Source organism: Filicampus tigris, chromosome 3 (genome assembly GCF_054856515.1).
Source record: "Filicampus tigris isolate MCC_2025a chromosome 3, RoL_Ftig_1.0, whole genome shotgun sequence".
Lineage (NCBI taxonomy): Eukaryota > Metazoa > Chordata > Actinopteri > Syngnathiformes > Syngnathidae > Filicampus > Filicampus tigris.
In genome coordinates this window covers 14,883,058-14,899,082 of record NC_141219.1, presented here as the reverse complement: position 1 = coordinate 14,899,082, position 16,025 = coordinate 14,883,058, and the positions used below count along the sequence as shown (strand labels likewise).

Below are 16,025 nucleotides of genomic sequence, written 5' to 3'. Positions count from 1 at the left end.
CTAACAGTGTGGGGTCATGTATGTCTCTACATCCTGTGGGAATAATGTGAAGTCTCATGCCGAGAGAACAAACACACAAGATGAGCACACACACACACACGCGCACACACCTTCCCAACACTTAACTGCTGCACCGGCATTTTTGGTGAAGGAAAAGGATAACCCGGTCACATCACTTCACCAAGAATGTGAATGCTGCCTTTATCTGACCCACAGCACCTTCAAACTTCAATTCACTGGAAGAAAAAAAATGGCTTGGAACTCCACACACACACACACCCCCACACACTCACACACACACACACCCACACACCCCTGCTCACTCGGCCAGCTGTTGAACTACAATGAGAATGCAGTATATCCTTTGGTTTCCTCCCACATTACAAAACCATGCATGGTAAATTGATTGGACTCTCTAAATTGCCCCTAGGTGTGATTGTGAGTGCAGATGTTTGTCTTTGTGTGCCCTGCGATTGGCTGGCAACCAATTCAGGGTGTCCCCCGCCTACTGCCCGAAGACAGCTGGGATAGGCTCCAGCACGCCCCGCGACCCTTGTGAGGAGAAGCGGTATCGATAATGGATGGATGGGACTTTCTTCAGCTCTGTTTCGACTGAACCGATATTGAATCTACATCAAGAAAACATTCATTAACATCATCAGAATTGAACTTCATCCTACTGTCACAAAAACGCAAAAGATATTAACCTGATCCAAACTGTGGTCTGTATTCTGCGCACAAAAAATGAACGACAAGGAATCAAATGTATCTCACAATGGGATAATAATCACTGTCAAAGAAGCATTAATTCAACAATATGTTTATTATTGTTCTCGTAGTTTGCAACGGTGTAGTCTAAAGCTCTCGTTAAGCATTTGTATTGAAACTCATTAAATTGTGCAAGTGTACTTTATTGAGTGCGAAGTTCCTCATGTGCATGGAGCAAGTAAAGTTTGTTTAATTTGTTTCCTCAACTATTTAAAACACTGCAAATTTAACCACAGAGAGGAAAATAGCAGTAGTCAGACCCAAAAACCCAACTGTACAAATAACATTGTAATTAGTAGTCTTCCCATCAACAGTCTACATAGGTCCTATTGTATTCCGGTTTCCCACTGTCACTGTCTTAACAAGCTCCCACACTGTTCATTAATGACTGCTAACTTCCTCTCTGACCCCCCGTTTCTATAGTTTATTGCTCCCACAATGAAGCATGAAACATGCTTATAGGCTGCCAATTAACTCCGAGCCTGATGTGTGACCCTCCTGTATTCCGAACTGAAATCCAGTCAGCTGCAGCGGAAGACCTAAAGGCAGAAAATGATGCCATTGGAAACCCAGTAGGTCAGTGTAATTGAACATTTTCTGTATACATTATATGAGCACCCTGCGTAATAAATTGATTTCACACAAGGTGGCATGCAGCGACACATAACTCATTTGGATAACTGGTTGGTTGGTTGGTTGGTTGGTTGGTTGGTACTAGCTGCCTGGAATTAGGAGCTCACTTGTGTGAGAATACTTTCCAATGCTTTTACAGCAAACAGTCATGTGATCTTGCAAACGCTTCACTCAACCGCAGTGACCGGGGATGGGCATAATAATTAATTAATTGATTGGTAAGAATTCAATAGTTGTTTGAGTGAAATTGATTATTGATTGTGTGAAAGCAAATGGAGTACGCCACTTGGTTGCAAACAGCAGAGATGCTGTTGATTCTGCCTCAACTGGTTTGCTGCCTAAAAACATCAGCTGCAAAGCTGAGCTACATTCATGAAAACCGCCACTATGACATCTCAACTGTGGCCAGCTTTATTCTGCTCAGCACTGGTATCCAAACAGGAGTTCAAAACATTCAGAGGGACATTCCCAATCCCATAAAAAAAAAAAAAAATTTAAAAAAATCATTCACAAAATAGGAATTAAGTGATTGTTAATTTTGCCCTTGGTCAATCAGTAGATGGCGGTCTCCAAGTGCCCACTCCACAGCGGCCAACTTTACATCATCCACAAGTGGAGATGAACTTGCAGTTCCTTTTAAATGTACTTTGAGTGCGCCGCTCGGCTGCTTTTACAGTATATGCCATGTAGACCGAATGCCGCTCTCTGCGCTGAATTTCAAAGGAATGAGGGGTGCCACATCCATGATGCCAAACAATTTGGCTGTGTTACCACCCACAATGGCGCAAACACACCCTTTCACCTGTGTCATTCTAGAAAAATACCAAAAGAAAGAAAACTCAGACTTGCGCTGGGCATAGAAATAGGGCCCAGAGTCTTTGATTAACATTACATGCATGATTTCGGAATGCGGGAGAAAACCGAGTACCCAGAGCAAACCCACGCAAGCATGGGGAAAACATGCAAATGTCACACTGGAAGGCATGGGCCCAGATTCCAACCTCAGAGCTATTGTGTAACTGATTTTTATTAAATTAGCCACATTTTCAAGCCGTTGAACAAAGTTGTTCAGTTGAATCCATAATTGTTCAGAGTCTTAAAAACTGTCAGGAGAAAATGACTGTGTGTGCAGATGACAGTGTGAAAAATGATTTATATGCATGGTGATCAATGTGTGCAGTGTACGATTTAATCCCTGATCATTAATCAACTCCCAGCCTTCGTGGTGTGCTTATTGAGCGCCGCTACTGGGTTTGAAATTGATTGCATGGATTAGCTATAGGACAATTAAAAAGTATATATATATAAATAAACCATCTGTCAAAGAAAATAGGAAAGGCAGCAAATCCTTAAGGATTCATATTTGCTCCAAATTCTCTGCTTCTTTAAGTAATCCATCGTGTTTAATCCCACAAGACAAGAAAGCACCATGCAATAAAAGAAGCTAACCGATTTACCGCATAGGTGATGTGATCAATGAGGTAAAATGGGATAGTTCAGCACAAAAATCCAACTAGTCTTGCCTGTGTGTGTGTGATGGATGAACACCTCCCCTTAATAATAATTTGAGAGCAAACAGATGTTTGGTCTCCCCTCCTTGCGCAGATGGTCAGTGAGTGTTGGACAAATCAGTGCATCCTCTTGATTTATGAGAACAATAACTCAGATTACAGAGTTGCACCTAAGGCAAGGTAATGATGAGCTGCCCAGTATTTCACGGGTAAGCAAATTAATAAAAGCCACTGTCCAAATGTCACAGTTAATGAAGGAGCAAGTTATTTCAGGGAGCGGTCGTACCTTGCTTGAATAAGGTCCCGGGATGAGAAGCTTTAACGCTTGTCTTTTCAGCTCCGTCAGCCTTGTGTTGCAGTTCTCACACCAAATCCCTCTTTCACTCCCAGGAGAGCTTCCACTGCCCGAGGCCGGCGAGCCCGTCCCAAATCCCGGAGAGCCGCCAAGAGAACCCGGAGATCCGGTGCAAATGCCCGGAGAGATGGTCCCTGGCGATCCTGAGAGGGATCCTGGTGAGGAGATCCCCGAGCCAGGAGAAGGGGTGCCCGTCGAGCTGGGCATGGAGCCAGCGCCCTCGGGTGTGGGACGCGAGCTGGACCGACCGGTTTCCTCGTAAGACTTTCGGTACCACGTGTCCGGGAAAATGGAGGCTGATTTGGTGGGGGAAGTGTCGGGTATCTGTGAGACATTCAACGCAGGGCAGAACTTGACTTGGAGGCTCATAGGAGAGGAAGTATTTACATGCATGGAGATAACTTATATTAAAAATGTAACATTTTAATGGATGTTAATATTTCACATCACCTTTGTTACTGTTGCTATTGTCATATCACGGATGAAGACTTCACTAATTGCTTTTAGATTGGGAAGGGCAGAGGTTGTGCAAGTGTAAAAATAAGAGAACCACTTTAAATAAGATAAGACATAAAACAATAAAACATTCTTAACTTTGATGATGAGTGACAAGTGTGATTCACTCATCTCATTCAAAAAAACAAAAAGAAGGGCAAAGGTGTGTGGTGGCGGTTCACACATCTGCCTCACAGTTGAGAGGTTCTAGGTTTGAATCTGGGCTCAGGCCTCCATGTGTGGAATTTCCATGTTCTCACTGTGCTTGCATGGCTTTTCTCCAGGCGCTCTGGCTTCCTCCCACATTCTAAAAACATGATTTTTTTTTTAATTGAAGACTCTAAATTTTCCACAGGTGTTAATTAGAATCTAAGTGTAATTGGTTGCATGTGCCCTGTAATTGAATAGTCGAGGGTCTACCCCACTTCTCAAAGGCAACTGGGATAGAATCCCAAGAACAGGCGAAATATATAAAGAAGATATAAAAGGCCAAAACATTTAAACATGCTATACTCAATAACAAGGTGTGACACATATGAGGATATCTTGCGTGTCACTCAGATCCATTTTTGGGGAAAGGTGTTGCAAAAGAGCCACAATAAGCCAAAGAAAAATCGAAACATTCCCAGAGTAAATCCTCTTATGCCCCGAAAAATGTTGATCAAATATTGTACGACTTCTTAAGACATTTGACTTGAAAGGTTTTGCTGTACACATTCAGCTGCGGCATTATAACTGTTGCACAATTTAATGAGATCCAATTCAAGTACATATTCTAAAAACAGGTCTTAATATAATGTTGAGGACCACTTCAAACTAAAGCCAAAATAACACACAGAAATATTATGTGTATGAAGGCAGATTTATTGATACAGCTCTTGGTTCTCATTAAAGATGATAACTATTACCACTGTTGTGTATATTTAGCAAAACTGTTTGCTTTGAAGAAATCGTTTTCAAACTTATTGTGTAAGTTTCAACATTCATGACGCCAGATTCTGCTCATCGACGTGTGTTATTAATACTCAACCGAGACTACTCCTCAAACCCATGGGGACATCAAATGAGCCACAAAGAGTTGGGCTATTGATGTGGTGGCACAGCGGCTCCTAAAATCTCTCCTAAGAGCTATAATAAGTGTGTTGGAAAGACTGACATGCGGGAATGCTCACAAGAGAGAGTGGGGGTTTAACATCTTGTGACTGTTATTAGGTGTTAGACGTGTCTGTGTGTGCATGTGTCTGTATAACTGATATCTGTGTGGGTCTCAGCTAGTGGGGGGCTGAAAGTACAGTCATTTAGCATTTTGCATGCGACAGTTAATGACAAGATCACTAAGCAACGCTAACAGTCACAATGAGGACTCTATTAGGAGTGTATATCAGCCTCATGGGAGACATTTGGGTACCCAAGCCCGGTCTCCAGCCTGTTTTAGATGTCTCCCTCCTCCAACATACCTGATTCAAATGATCAGCTCATCAGCAAGCTCTGATAACGATCATGATCATTTGAATCAGGAATGCTGGAAGAGGGAGAAGCAGGCTGGATCGGGTCTCTCGCGGACCGGACTTGGGCACCCCTGTTCATGTACTGTATGGACCCCATTCAGCAAATAATGGTGCAAATACTGGTATTGCCATGAGTGTAAAGTTTCGGGTGCACTCTATGGAGAGAGTATAAATGAATTGGTAAGCATCCATCCATCCGTTTTCGATACGGCTCATTCTGTTGAGGGTTGCGGGGAGCTGGAGCCTGTCCTAGCTGAAGTCAGGCAGATAACCAACCATTCACTCTCACATTGACACCGACAGTATGGACCATTTCCTCAACACGATCATCAAAGTCACTGCTTCAAATCAAAATGGCCACATTCCAGTATCTCGTTTCTGCATGGGACATGGCCAGTGAATTTCTTGTCAATTGTTTTTGGAAAGAGAAATTTCCACCAGGTTATGTGCACTTTAAAAATTGGTGATTTTTTTGAGCATGTTGAGGCAAAATTCATTTGTCTGCAAAAATAATAAAATAATGCAAAATAACATTACAAGATGGCCCTAATAAAACTTCTGAAGAACTATTATGAAAAACCACAAACCATTTAACCCACACATGCTCATTATCGATGATAAACATTTGTCAAATGATTACATCATCCATCCATTTTCTTCTGCGCTTACCCTCATCAGGGTTGTGGGTGAGCTGGACTCAATCCCAGCTGAGTTTGGACGTGAGGTGGAGTGCACTCTGCACTGGTCAAGATATATATCATAGATATAACAAGTATTGACACATTCACACCTGTGAACAATTTAGAGTCTTCAATTGCCATCAGTATGGGGGGGAATCTGGAGTTACGGTAAATCCCACACAAGCATAGAGAAAACATGCACACGCCACACATTACACCCGAGGTGAGATTCAAATCCACAACCTTTTGACTGTAAAAGATGTACTAACCACAGCTCCTCTGTTGCCCTCTAATATGATAAAATATAAAAATACAATATACAGTTTACATACAGTTCAATTAATACACAAACAACATGAGCCAAGATTCAAACCCCGAACCTCAGATTAAATTTAGTGTGGCCCACAGAGGGCTTAATAAAAACTCAAATGACCCCTGAGAGGAGAATCGGGTCTCCGTTTCTGCTTTGGGTCCGAGGGATACCTTTGCAACTACAACATGAACTGCATTCATATCATGTTTTTCATTAATAAATGAATAAACTGAGGTCTTCTTACCGTGTACTTTCTGCCCCGGCCGGCCACGGATCTCTCCTTGGACCCAGATAGTGAAGTCATGATGGTGTGCAGAGGCCAGAAGCCGTGGATGAAAACCGGGGGATCGATTTCAATTAACAACACGCCCCTGCAAAGTGCACTTGGAGCTCCTCAATGGTTAGGCGACTTCGCGCCACTCCCAAGGTGGGCTCCACTTGTATTTCTCATTTTATTAAAAATAAAATGTTTGGCTGAGTTACCTTGAGAAAACCTCTCAAAAAATCTCTAATTGAATCTGTCCCAGCTGGGCTTCTCTCATCCTTTTTCCGCAGCAGGTTGACCAGGTACAACCACCACCTCTATGGACGCACTCCACAGCCAAGCGCAAGTTAAGTCACGACGTGGATTCTGTCGAGGGTGAACGCCGCGGTTCAGTTCATGTCTCTTTATCCAAGTGTCTCTCCGAGCGACAGTCTCCTGTTGACTGTGCGGAGCTCCGCGCTCTGGAGACGGCGGACGCTCACTGACCAGACGCCGGCGGGGCGCACATCTGGATGAGGGGGCGGGGCCTCGCTGCTCTGAAGAATTTCGTAATTCTGCTTTGGTATAGTGTTTTCACCGACCTTGAGGACAGCACGTCTTTTAATATTGGATTTGCGTTTCCCAACTTTTAATGAGCCATATTTTGCATTTGAATAGTCTACTGGCACACCATCAAACAGAAATGCCACAAAAAAGTGGATAAACAGTTTTATACCTTCTGCAATGAAGTGCATTTTATTGTTCTGCCTGTCAGTATAAATCGCGGGCATAGATAGCTGGATGAAAAAAAAGATAAATTATTTCGTTAACCTAAATGCCTGTGTCATTTTGGAAAATTTTTGGAAAAGAAAAAAAAAATCAACAAGTTGCCATTCAACCTTTCTTAATTACAGTGACCACTAACAATTTACAGAGACATAACGAAAGTTAAGTGTACTTGCTGGGTCTATGCATTTACTTACACACAACGGAAAAGGAAAATACTACAGAATTGATGCAAAATGTTTGCATTGAAATAAAAACGACAGTATTTGCTTACTTGTTCATCAACATCGTGTGTCACTTTTAGCAACAGATGTTTATCCACATTATATAATTAGCAATTGCAGTCAGTTTTACAATAATAAGCGATTGGGATGAGGTTTTTAACTACACGTTCTGCTGCACTTGTATCAAGTTGTAGCAGACATGGTTTCAGAGTGATATAGAGCATTTTTAATGGTTCAACACTGCCTTCTGAAGTTGGGATTGTGTTACTGCACCGTACTGAAGCTTGGGGCCAGAGAGACTATTTTCAACCCAAAACGTTGTCTGCCATTTCATCTGAATCTGCAACGCTTTTAGGTTTAAGAGCATACATATAGGCAAAGAGTCAAGACTATATAGACAGTGTAACACTGCCGCAATTGTTTAATATGGTCTAGTGCCACAAATGTGTTTTTTTTCCTGTTATCTTTTAGAGGTTTACAACCACCTTTGTTAAATTGCATTGTACTCATTTATTCCCAACTGTGTATTCTCTTCATTTCATAGCGTTTCTCTTGGCTATACTGCTCTCAATGCGTGTGTTAATGTTAGATTTTTTAGATCAATCTGATTTCAGCCTATGAGTTGCCATATGTAAACCTAATTTTAATTTGCCCAGAGCATCCAGAGTAATGTAAACGTAAAAGTACAGGCTGATCACATTATGATTTGACTCAAACTCTCTAGAATATATACAGTATTGTTTTCTTCATCGCTGGCATTGTCAGACAAAAGTGAAAAACACGTAGGCCATATTATTTATTTTTACATACGACATGTATTTAAACACAAACAAAGACTACATTGGATATGGTTGTTTTCGGTAGTTCTTGAAGGAAACAAGAAAGTCAAACTTGTGTAAAACGTCATTTTGGACGTTTAATATTTCTACAGGTACTTTTCCCCAGTCTTCTGTCATAGGTCTCTGTGCAGTGACCTGAACTGAATGCTTCGTCCTGTTTTGCTGAATACAGAAGTTGGTTGCGCATAACACATAACTTCTAGCAATATGTTCAAATTGCTATAAACGTGGTTTGCTTGTTAAACTTAGCTACAAGGAGGATTTGCCCTGACCCGCCAATCAGAGGATGAAAAATGCTGACGTCGGGCGAATTTGAATTCTGATTGGTTTGAATAAATTGTCCCATTGCAAAAAAAAATGTTTACGGTAACCTGTTTTCGGGTTTGGTCATCTGACATTCGAGAGGCCCATTTTGCGTAGATCCCCATTCCATGTCCATAAAAGCTAGTGAACCGTGGTCATTGTAATAGATCTTTGAAGTTTGAGGGAAAATAAGAAGGCCCAAGGGCTTTCATTACTTGACAATTTACTTTAATGGTAGAGTGCCAGATTTTTTTTTCTTTTGGGGGGAGGGGTTGTTTTTTTATGGACTGAAAATGGATGCGCGGCTCTTTGTCTGTGTACAGTATATTTGTGAATGAATGTTTTCTGAGTTGTTTGTATTTGTTCTTGCCATTAAAAAATGGCCATGCGAAGCAATGCCCTCCTAACGATAGGTGGCGATAAAGGGTCTTTGCCCACGAGTCACAACGCGCAATGACGCATACGTAACTTAAATGTTAGTAGTGCTTTTTATAATTTCATACAAATATTTAAGGCATATTCATCCTTTCGTACTTGATTCAAACAGGTTACCTGCAGAGTCTCGTGAACGTGAGCCAGAAGGCTCTGCTTTGCTATGGCTCGCTCGGCCACGTAATCGTGAGTAACTTTGGCTTGCCACTTGATATTCGCTCATGCTACGGTAGTGAAAGGGATGTGGTATACGTTGTATTTGCTGTATGTTATGGTTCGCCATACGAATATCAAAGCTTATTCCCGTGGAAAATGTTATCTCGCTGATCGTGTGACGTGCTTGTTTGGTAGCTGTTATAGTAAAGTAGCTATGTCGCAGTAACCGAGTCGAAAAGAAAGGTATGCTGTATTTGTTTTCTGCAGTTCCGTGGAACCAAAATGCAAGTTTTCCTTCGTTCTGTAAATGTGATTCAACCCGGTATGTCTTTGTTTTCCAGTGTAAGGACTCAGCAGTAGAGGATATCGCCCGGCTTCTTTGAATCATTTTTTCTTTATTTAACGACAATGAGAGGTAGCCCTGTCATCTTGCCTTTTTCATTTTATTGTTGCTGTTTATTAATAGCCCTCCTTAATGCTTTATACAAATCATTTGAGCATTTATTCGACAGCCTTCATAGCCAACTTAAGGTCCATGTCCAAAAACGCAAATTGTCCTCTCTAATAAGTCATTTCAGTGCACTAGTTGCACAACTGCCTTACTAGTAACGTTTCCCCACTAGTGCTACGTTTGACTTAATAGTACAATTATAAGATGTAAATTGAATATCTGCTCATACGGCGTTCCAGAATGCTTAATGAATCCCACATGCAACTTGTGATATTTCCAGGTAGACCAAAGAAAACACGTAAAGGAGGATCGACTAAGACATCAAGACAAAAACGGAACCCTAGCCCTATTTCCCCCCTGGCCACAAAAGAAACAAGTCCTGTGTCAGGCAGAAATATCGACACTGACAGTCAGTCCACTGTGTGTTCCTTACAATGTACCCCCAAAAGATACAAGGGACAGCCAAGAAAAACACCAAACGCCTTCCTTACGTCCACACCTTTGCACAGCTTGTACACTGATCGACTGCCCAACGTGTGTGATACATGTTCTGATGCAGAGGATGGGAAGGATAAGGTATTTCTATTCATGAGACATATTTGTGAGGATACATACATTTGGCTCTTCTCCAGGTCCCAACCTAAGTAAACTATCTCAGGTATTACCTTACCATTGACATTGTACAATGGACAATGTTGTTATTGATCGTTTGTTTATGTACAGTTAAAACAATGATCAAGAACGCAGAATACATCAATTTACCACTAAAACATGAATCAAAAGAGCCCGTAACAAAAGTATTCCTGCTTGAGGAACAACAGAATACCTTGCAGCATTTTACTCTCAGAGTTTCCTAACAGAAAATATTGCCCATTTTGCATCCTGACCCACAGAGACAGCCCTACTTACCGCTTGCTTGGCAACTTGGGGCTGAGGGTGCCATGTCCCGGCTAATGCATCAAGTCTGAAATGTCTGACCTTCGGCTAGGAAAAGGGCATTGGAAGTGTAGCATGAAGTCAGAGTGCCTATATTGAAAGAATTCCTAAAGGAGGCTTCTTAAAGGTTTTCAACATCTATCAGTTTGATGCAAAATCAGTGGTAATCCATTTTAAACACTCAGGGGTACGCTTGTTGAAGTCACTAGTGAAATGGAGAAAGGCTATATTGTTGCCTTATTTTCACGATACAGTATTTGCCTGAAATAGTGATTAATTAACCCTGAACGTTATTTTTCCCCAACATGTATTGTGCCATAGACATCAGAGGTTGAGACCCCATGCTACACATCAAGGTCTCAGAGCAGGAAGAGAAGCATGGAGGCTGCACAATCCACACATCCTAAAAAAAAACTAACAATGATGCAAAAAACCTCTTCAGCTAAATGCCGCTGTTCCAAGAACCTGGAAGAAAGCACCATCACTGCTTCATCACCTGAACCCTCACGACCAAGATTTGAACTAAAGGAAGGTAGTACAGCGCTATGGCAATATCGAAGTTCACAGAATTAGGCCTAGTGTAACTGAAGTCGATCAACCCATCCTTTATTTTTGAGCTTTTTTTGAAGGTAATTAATGCTAACTTTATCTTGTGGTGTGTTTCTCCTTTTCCCACGTCATCTTCTCAATCTCCAACAAGATGAGTCTTTGCTGTCATCAGATCTGTCCAGTGAGTTGGGTGACCACAAGGAACAGCTGCCTCCTCTTTCTTTCCTGGAGGATGAGGATAGTGTTGATGAAGAGGAGCTGCCAAGCTTCTTGATGCAGACGAGTAAGATTTGTGTGACTGGCGGTGTCTGTACGGACTGTAAATAAACTTCATGGTTTACCTTGAGAATTGAATGTGTTCCAGGGCCACTATCTATCACAGAGGGAGTGTTTGTGTGGTGCAAATTTAGACGCTTTCCTACATGGCCTGCGTTGGTGAGTGCAGAAATACGGTCACGGTTACTCCCAAGGGCCTATTCATACCTTGCATATCCGCGTATCTGCATTCACCTCTGTGCGAGAGGGCTTGCGTTCACCCCCCCCCCCCCACACCCTCTTTTTAATTTTTTGGGGAACGTGTGGACTGAACACTAGAGTGCACAGACCATGCAACGAAAGCAGAGATGCCGTTGATTTTATCTCAGCGAAAGGACAACATGACACAAGCTATGGCTCAAGACACTCATTGACTACGTTTACATGCAGTCAATATGTGTGTTAATTCCGATTTCCGAGTCATTCGGAATAACCCGTTTACATGGCTTACATGGCCGATTGAAACGCAATTATACGTCTTCTCTGCTTGTTAGTTGCTTCTGTCAATAAAACACATTATATCCATGTCACTTAGCGCAAGAATGAAGCAGACGGTCTTCTTCACGCTTTCAAAGTGCGGTTTCGTACTTTAGCTTTCGCCATGTTTTGTTTAATACTAAACGTGTGTTTCCCGTGGGTTGCGCGCCAGCAGCGCACATACAAGCACTTTCTGTACTACAAAGACCAAGATTCCTTGCGGTTGAGCATGCACAGAGTGTCCCGTGCATCCGGAATATTCCGATCGTCGTATATATGCACGCATTTTCGGGTTGGAAAGGGAGTAACCCAGGCATCATATCCGGAATTTTAAAAACCCGAATATGTCGTTATTCCGGTTTTTAAAGGTTTATTGGCTGCATGTAAACGTAGTCACTGAAACGGGAGTTGAGAACATTCAGAGAAAGATCTATCATCCCATTCAAAATATTTTGGGGGTAAAATATCAGGTCAACCTGCACAATCTAATGAATTAAGGACTGTATCAAAGGCAACTTTTATATTATCTGTCATTACATTGTTTACATAATACAAGTTCAGCATGTACATATTAGCCTACTGTAATGCTATATTAGCGTTATCATGATCTGGATTAGTTTTCATTTTCATTTTGATCAGAATGTAGTCCTTCTGGCTACCTGTATTAGATAACTTTGGCTGACTGGATGATCAAAGTAGAATAAACAAACTGTGTATACCATCTACTGAAGCAGAAGTCAATTCCTGACGGGTAATTGTATTTTTTTTCTACAGGTGAAGCAAGTAAATCATAAGGCAAAAAAGGCCAGCATTATTTTCATTGATGATCAGATTAGTCGACAAAAACGGGGGTAGGAAGAAGTTATCTATTATTACAGTATTTTTTATTTTTTTTGGGGTGTCAGAAGTCTAATATGAAGTATGTCATGTTAAAGGGTTACTGTGGCTCTGAAATCCCTGAAGCCGTTTGACTGTGACGGAGCCAATGACCTGGCGGTAGGAATATAAACATTGTACTATAATGCACATTATTTCTTTACATCAACACTGGTGACAAATGTTTCTAATGTGTCATAGGCTGAAGCCAAAGAAGAATGGGCCAGTATGATGCAGTGGTCCTTGGAGCTGATAACAGACTATAGAATACGCATCGGTAACTGTTTTCTATTTTGCAATTTTATCGTTATCAAAATGTGCATAGATGACATTCTAGCACACGCTAATCAGCAGCATGATGTTTTTGTTTTTCTTTTTCTTTGTAGCTTGTGGCTCGTTTTGTGGCTCCTTCCTCGAGTACTTTGATCATGGCATTAGTGAGTTCAATCACACACACACTTGCATGGCACCAGTGATTTGTAAATATTTTACTGGAAACCTACAGATGAGACCTAAAAAAGAGCTTTGTAAAAAAAATTTAAAAAATTGAATGTCACTCAGAACGCAGACCAAGGCTAAACACCTAGATAAGTTCCGACCATTCATCACAATTTTTTTTTACAAGGATACTGATTAAAACGGTTCTCTTGAAGTAGATGCAGTGCACCTGTGCAACACTGCAAAAAAAAACAAAAAAAAAACACACAGCTCTACTTAATGAGCAAACATGAAACTAAATATTAGAAAATTACTATTTTGTAATTAAAATACAGTGGTGCCTTGATATACAGTACAAGTTTGTCGTTCTATATCCCAAATCATCTTTCCTTATTCAAATGAATGGAAATACTGTTTCTACATTACAGCATTCAAAACAAATATTTCTGTAACGTGTTTTGAATAAGAAAAATAGCACTCTAAAATGTACTTAACAAAATTAAATGGAATGTAAAAAAAAAAATCTATGTAATACAATTATGCAGACACAAACGAAGAATGGTTTCACAACTACATTAAAGTCGATCAGAAACATCCTCTTTCCAAATTTGGTCAATTTCACATTTGCTGTATCCATTGTGTTCAAATGTTTGTTGCTTAAAGTATTAAAACACCGCCACATGGATGCTATTAGTTAGCCCGTCTGTGGCATTTATTCGTATTCCCGTAGCTGTGGCCCTGATGAGTTTTACCCTCGTTCAGGTAATCCAGTGAGGCGAAAGTACCCGCAGGCCTCCTCGGAGCAACTAACCATCACTCGTGATTTGCTGATGGAGGAAGAGGGTCAGTGCGTGACACCCAAAGAAGATTGTGAAGAGCGGGAGCAGGAGCAGGACGAGGTCAACAAGTGTGCCAAGAGGCTGCTGCCAGACCGGACCCAAGCTGCACACAACCGTGCCAACGAAAAGCTTGTGCACTTTATCATCAAGCAGCGCATGGTGGAAGGACGCCTGCTGGTATGATTTCATGGTGGCTGAAGTACTTTATGCAGTTTGGGGATTTTTAACAAAATTTTGGAGAGATGTATTTTGTTACCTTACTAAATCATGGTTCATTGTTAGCACTATATTGCTTTTTGTTGTTTTTTGCTCTTCTATGTAAGCGACACCCAGAATGTTTTTAAAGTAATTACCTTATGTTTATTTTGTAATATTGCTAACTTAGAAACTGCGATGACTACCTGGCAGAGGTAGCCAACTCTTGAACACTGTTTCTGCGCTCACTCAGGCTGTGATCCGTGGTCAGGTGCAATCGAGGTGGCTCCGATACTTTCAGAGATCTGACAGGAGATTTTTTGGAGTGGAGACTTACCTGGAAGATAACACACAATTAGACAAGATGTACAGTTACCTGAACGAGCTCTACGAGACGGCTGTGCCCACAGCCCCTGGCAAGGCTGTGTCCCAATACATGGAGCGCATACCATTTGTTTTGGATGTGCTTCTTCCCGAGGTACGTCAGTCATATTGCTGTGGCCTATTAGTAGCATCAATATTTTGGACACTTTATTATTATTATTTTTTAATAGGCTATGACATATGCCATTGCTGGGATGGACAATATCTCTGTAAAGAAGGCAGAAGAAAAGTACCTTAAAGGACGTTGTTTAAGTAACAGGTAAAGATCATACATACATTTTTGAAGGGGGAAAATTTTCTGAATGATTCAATTTGTTGTCTTCTGTCATTGCAGGGAAATACAAGAGTATGAGTTGATGATTGAGCAGCTCTGTATGAGAAAATCATAGCAGCCGAACACAATACTATTTCAATTCCAGCAGACGTCTGAGGGGACGCGATTGAATCAAGTGACTCAACATTCCCATGAACTGTATAAGCTGTCGTCCTAATGCTTCTGAAGGCAATCTGAAAATGGTAGCGACCTCCCACTACAGATGAAAACATGTCACAGCTAGCATGCATGTTCACAGCCTATCATCTATCACCAGGACAGTGCTCATCCTCATGAACTATGCTAAAATATTCAAAACTATTTAATTACGTGCTTGTACATTCAACTTTTTTTTAATCACTGATTTGTTTTACATTTGCTCATAACCACTGCAAGATTGCTTAATAAAAGCATTTATATTTACTCCGGATGTTTTAACTTCACTTGTACTTTAATTGTACTTCCTCCAGATGGTTCAAGAATTACTCTCTGGACAAAATTGAGAAAACCTGACATTAACTGCATCAAAAATGTTGGGATGAACATGAACAGGGATTTGTGTCACATTACAAACCGCTGTCTTGGCAAAACCAATGTCAAAATTTGGTTCATTTTTTTCACAAATCTGTACTATTGGTCAGTCACTGTGTGTGTGTGTGTGTTATTTGTTTTTACAAATTACAGACCAATCCAAAGTATAGACAATGGCTTTCTCTCTTTGACGATGCAATGTTCATGGCTCAATCAACGTGCATTGTTTTTTTTTTCGAGGGGTCTCCTCAAAAGTGATGAATTTTAAGGTATATGGATTATGCTTGACGCCAGCAAAATGTTATGAATGTGTAGATAAAGATTTCCTGCTGTCATACTTGTCTCAAAAGCTGGACTAACTCCATATCCTCAATTTTCTCTTCTTGGTGACCACTAGTGTCCATATTGTTGTGCACTTTCAGTGCCTACAATGACCGAACACCTAATATTGAGGCACTTACTTGCCTACGCACG

The 16,025-nt window shown here is 41.1% G+C and overlaps 2 protein-coding genes across 7 annotated transcripts in view; one reads left to right on the top strand and one right to left on the bottom strand.

Moving 5' to 3' along the window:
* Positions 1–6,985, bottom strand: part of kif26ba (kinesin family member 26Ba) — a 79,570-nt gene extending 72,585 nt beyond the window's left edge. For all 4 annotated transcript variants that reach the window (XM_086026349.1, XM_086026352.1, XM_086026351.1 and 1 more), the window contains exons 1-2: positions 6,508–6,985; positions 3,199–3,591 (exon numbers count right to left, since the gene is read on the bottom strand). In XM_086026349.1, the coding sequence (XP_085882475.1) occupies positions 3,199–3,591; positions 6,508–6,567 (453 nt within the window). In that variant the 5' untranslated portion in view covers positions 6,568–6,985. The remainder of the gene's footprint in view (positions 1–3,198; positions 3,592–6,507) is intronic.
* A 2,072-nt stretch (positions 6,986–9,057) lies between these two features.
* LOC147150017 (PWWP domain-containing DNA repair factor 3A-like) lies at positions 9,058–15,886 on the top strand. 3 transcript variants are annotated; one of them, XM_086026748.1, is made up of 15 exons: positions 9,058–9,134; positions 9,207–9,277; positions 9,589–9,662; positions 9,979–10,274; positions 10,956–11,166; positions 11,335–11,466; positions 11,548–11,618; positions 12,750–12,826; positions 12,911–12,971; positions 13,053–13,128; positions 13,238–13,288; positions 14,052–14,305; positions 14,577–14,801; positions 14,878–14,966; positions 15,042–15,886. In XM_086026748.1, the coding sequence occupies exons 3-15, from the start codon at positions 9,656–9,658 to the stop codon at positions 15,094–15,096; spliced, it is 1,605 nt and encodes a 534-aa protein (XP_085882874.1). In that variant the 5' UTR covers positions 9,058–9,134; positions 9,207–9,277; positions 9,589–9,655; the 3' UTR covers positions 15,097–15,886. The 3 variants fall into 3 exon arrangements, with proteins under 3 accessions (XP_085882874.1, XP_085882873.1, XP_085882875.1); XM_086026747.1 differs by having other exon boundaries at positions 9,072–9,277; XM_086026749.1 differs by lacking the exons at positions 9,058–9,134; positions 9,207–9,277 and adding an exon at positions 9,293–9,490.
* The last annotated feature ends 139 nt before the right edge of the window (positions 15,887–16,025 follow it).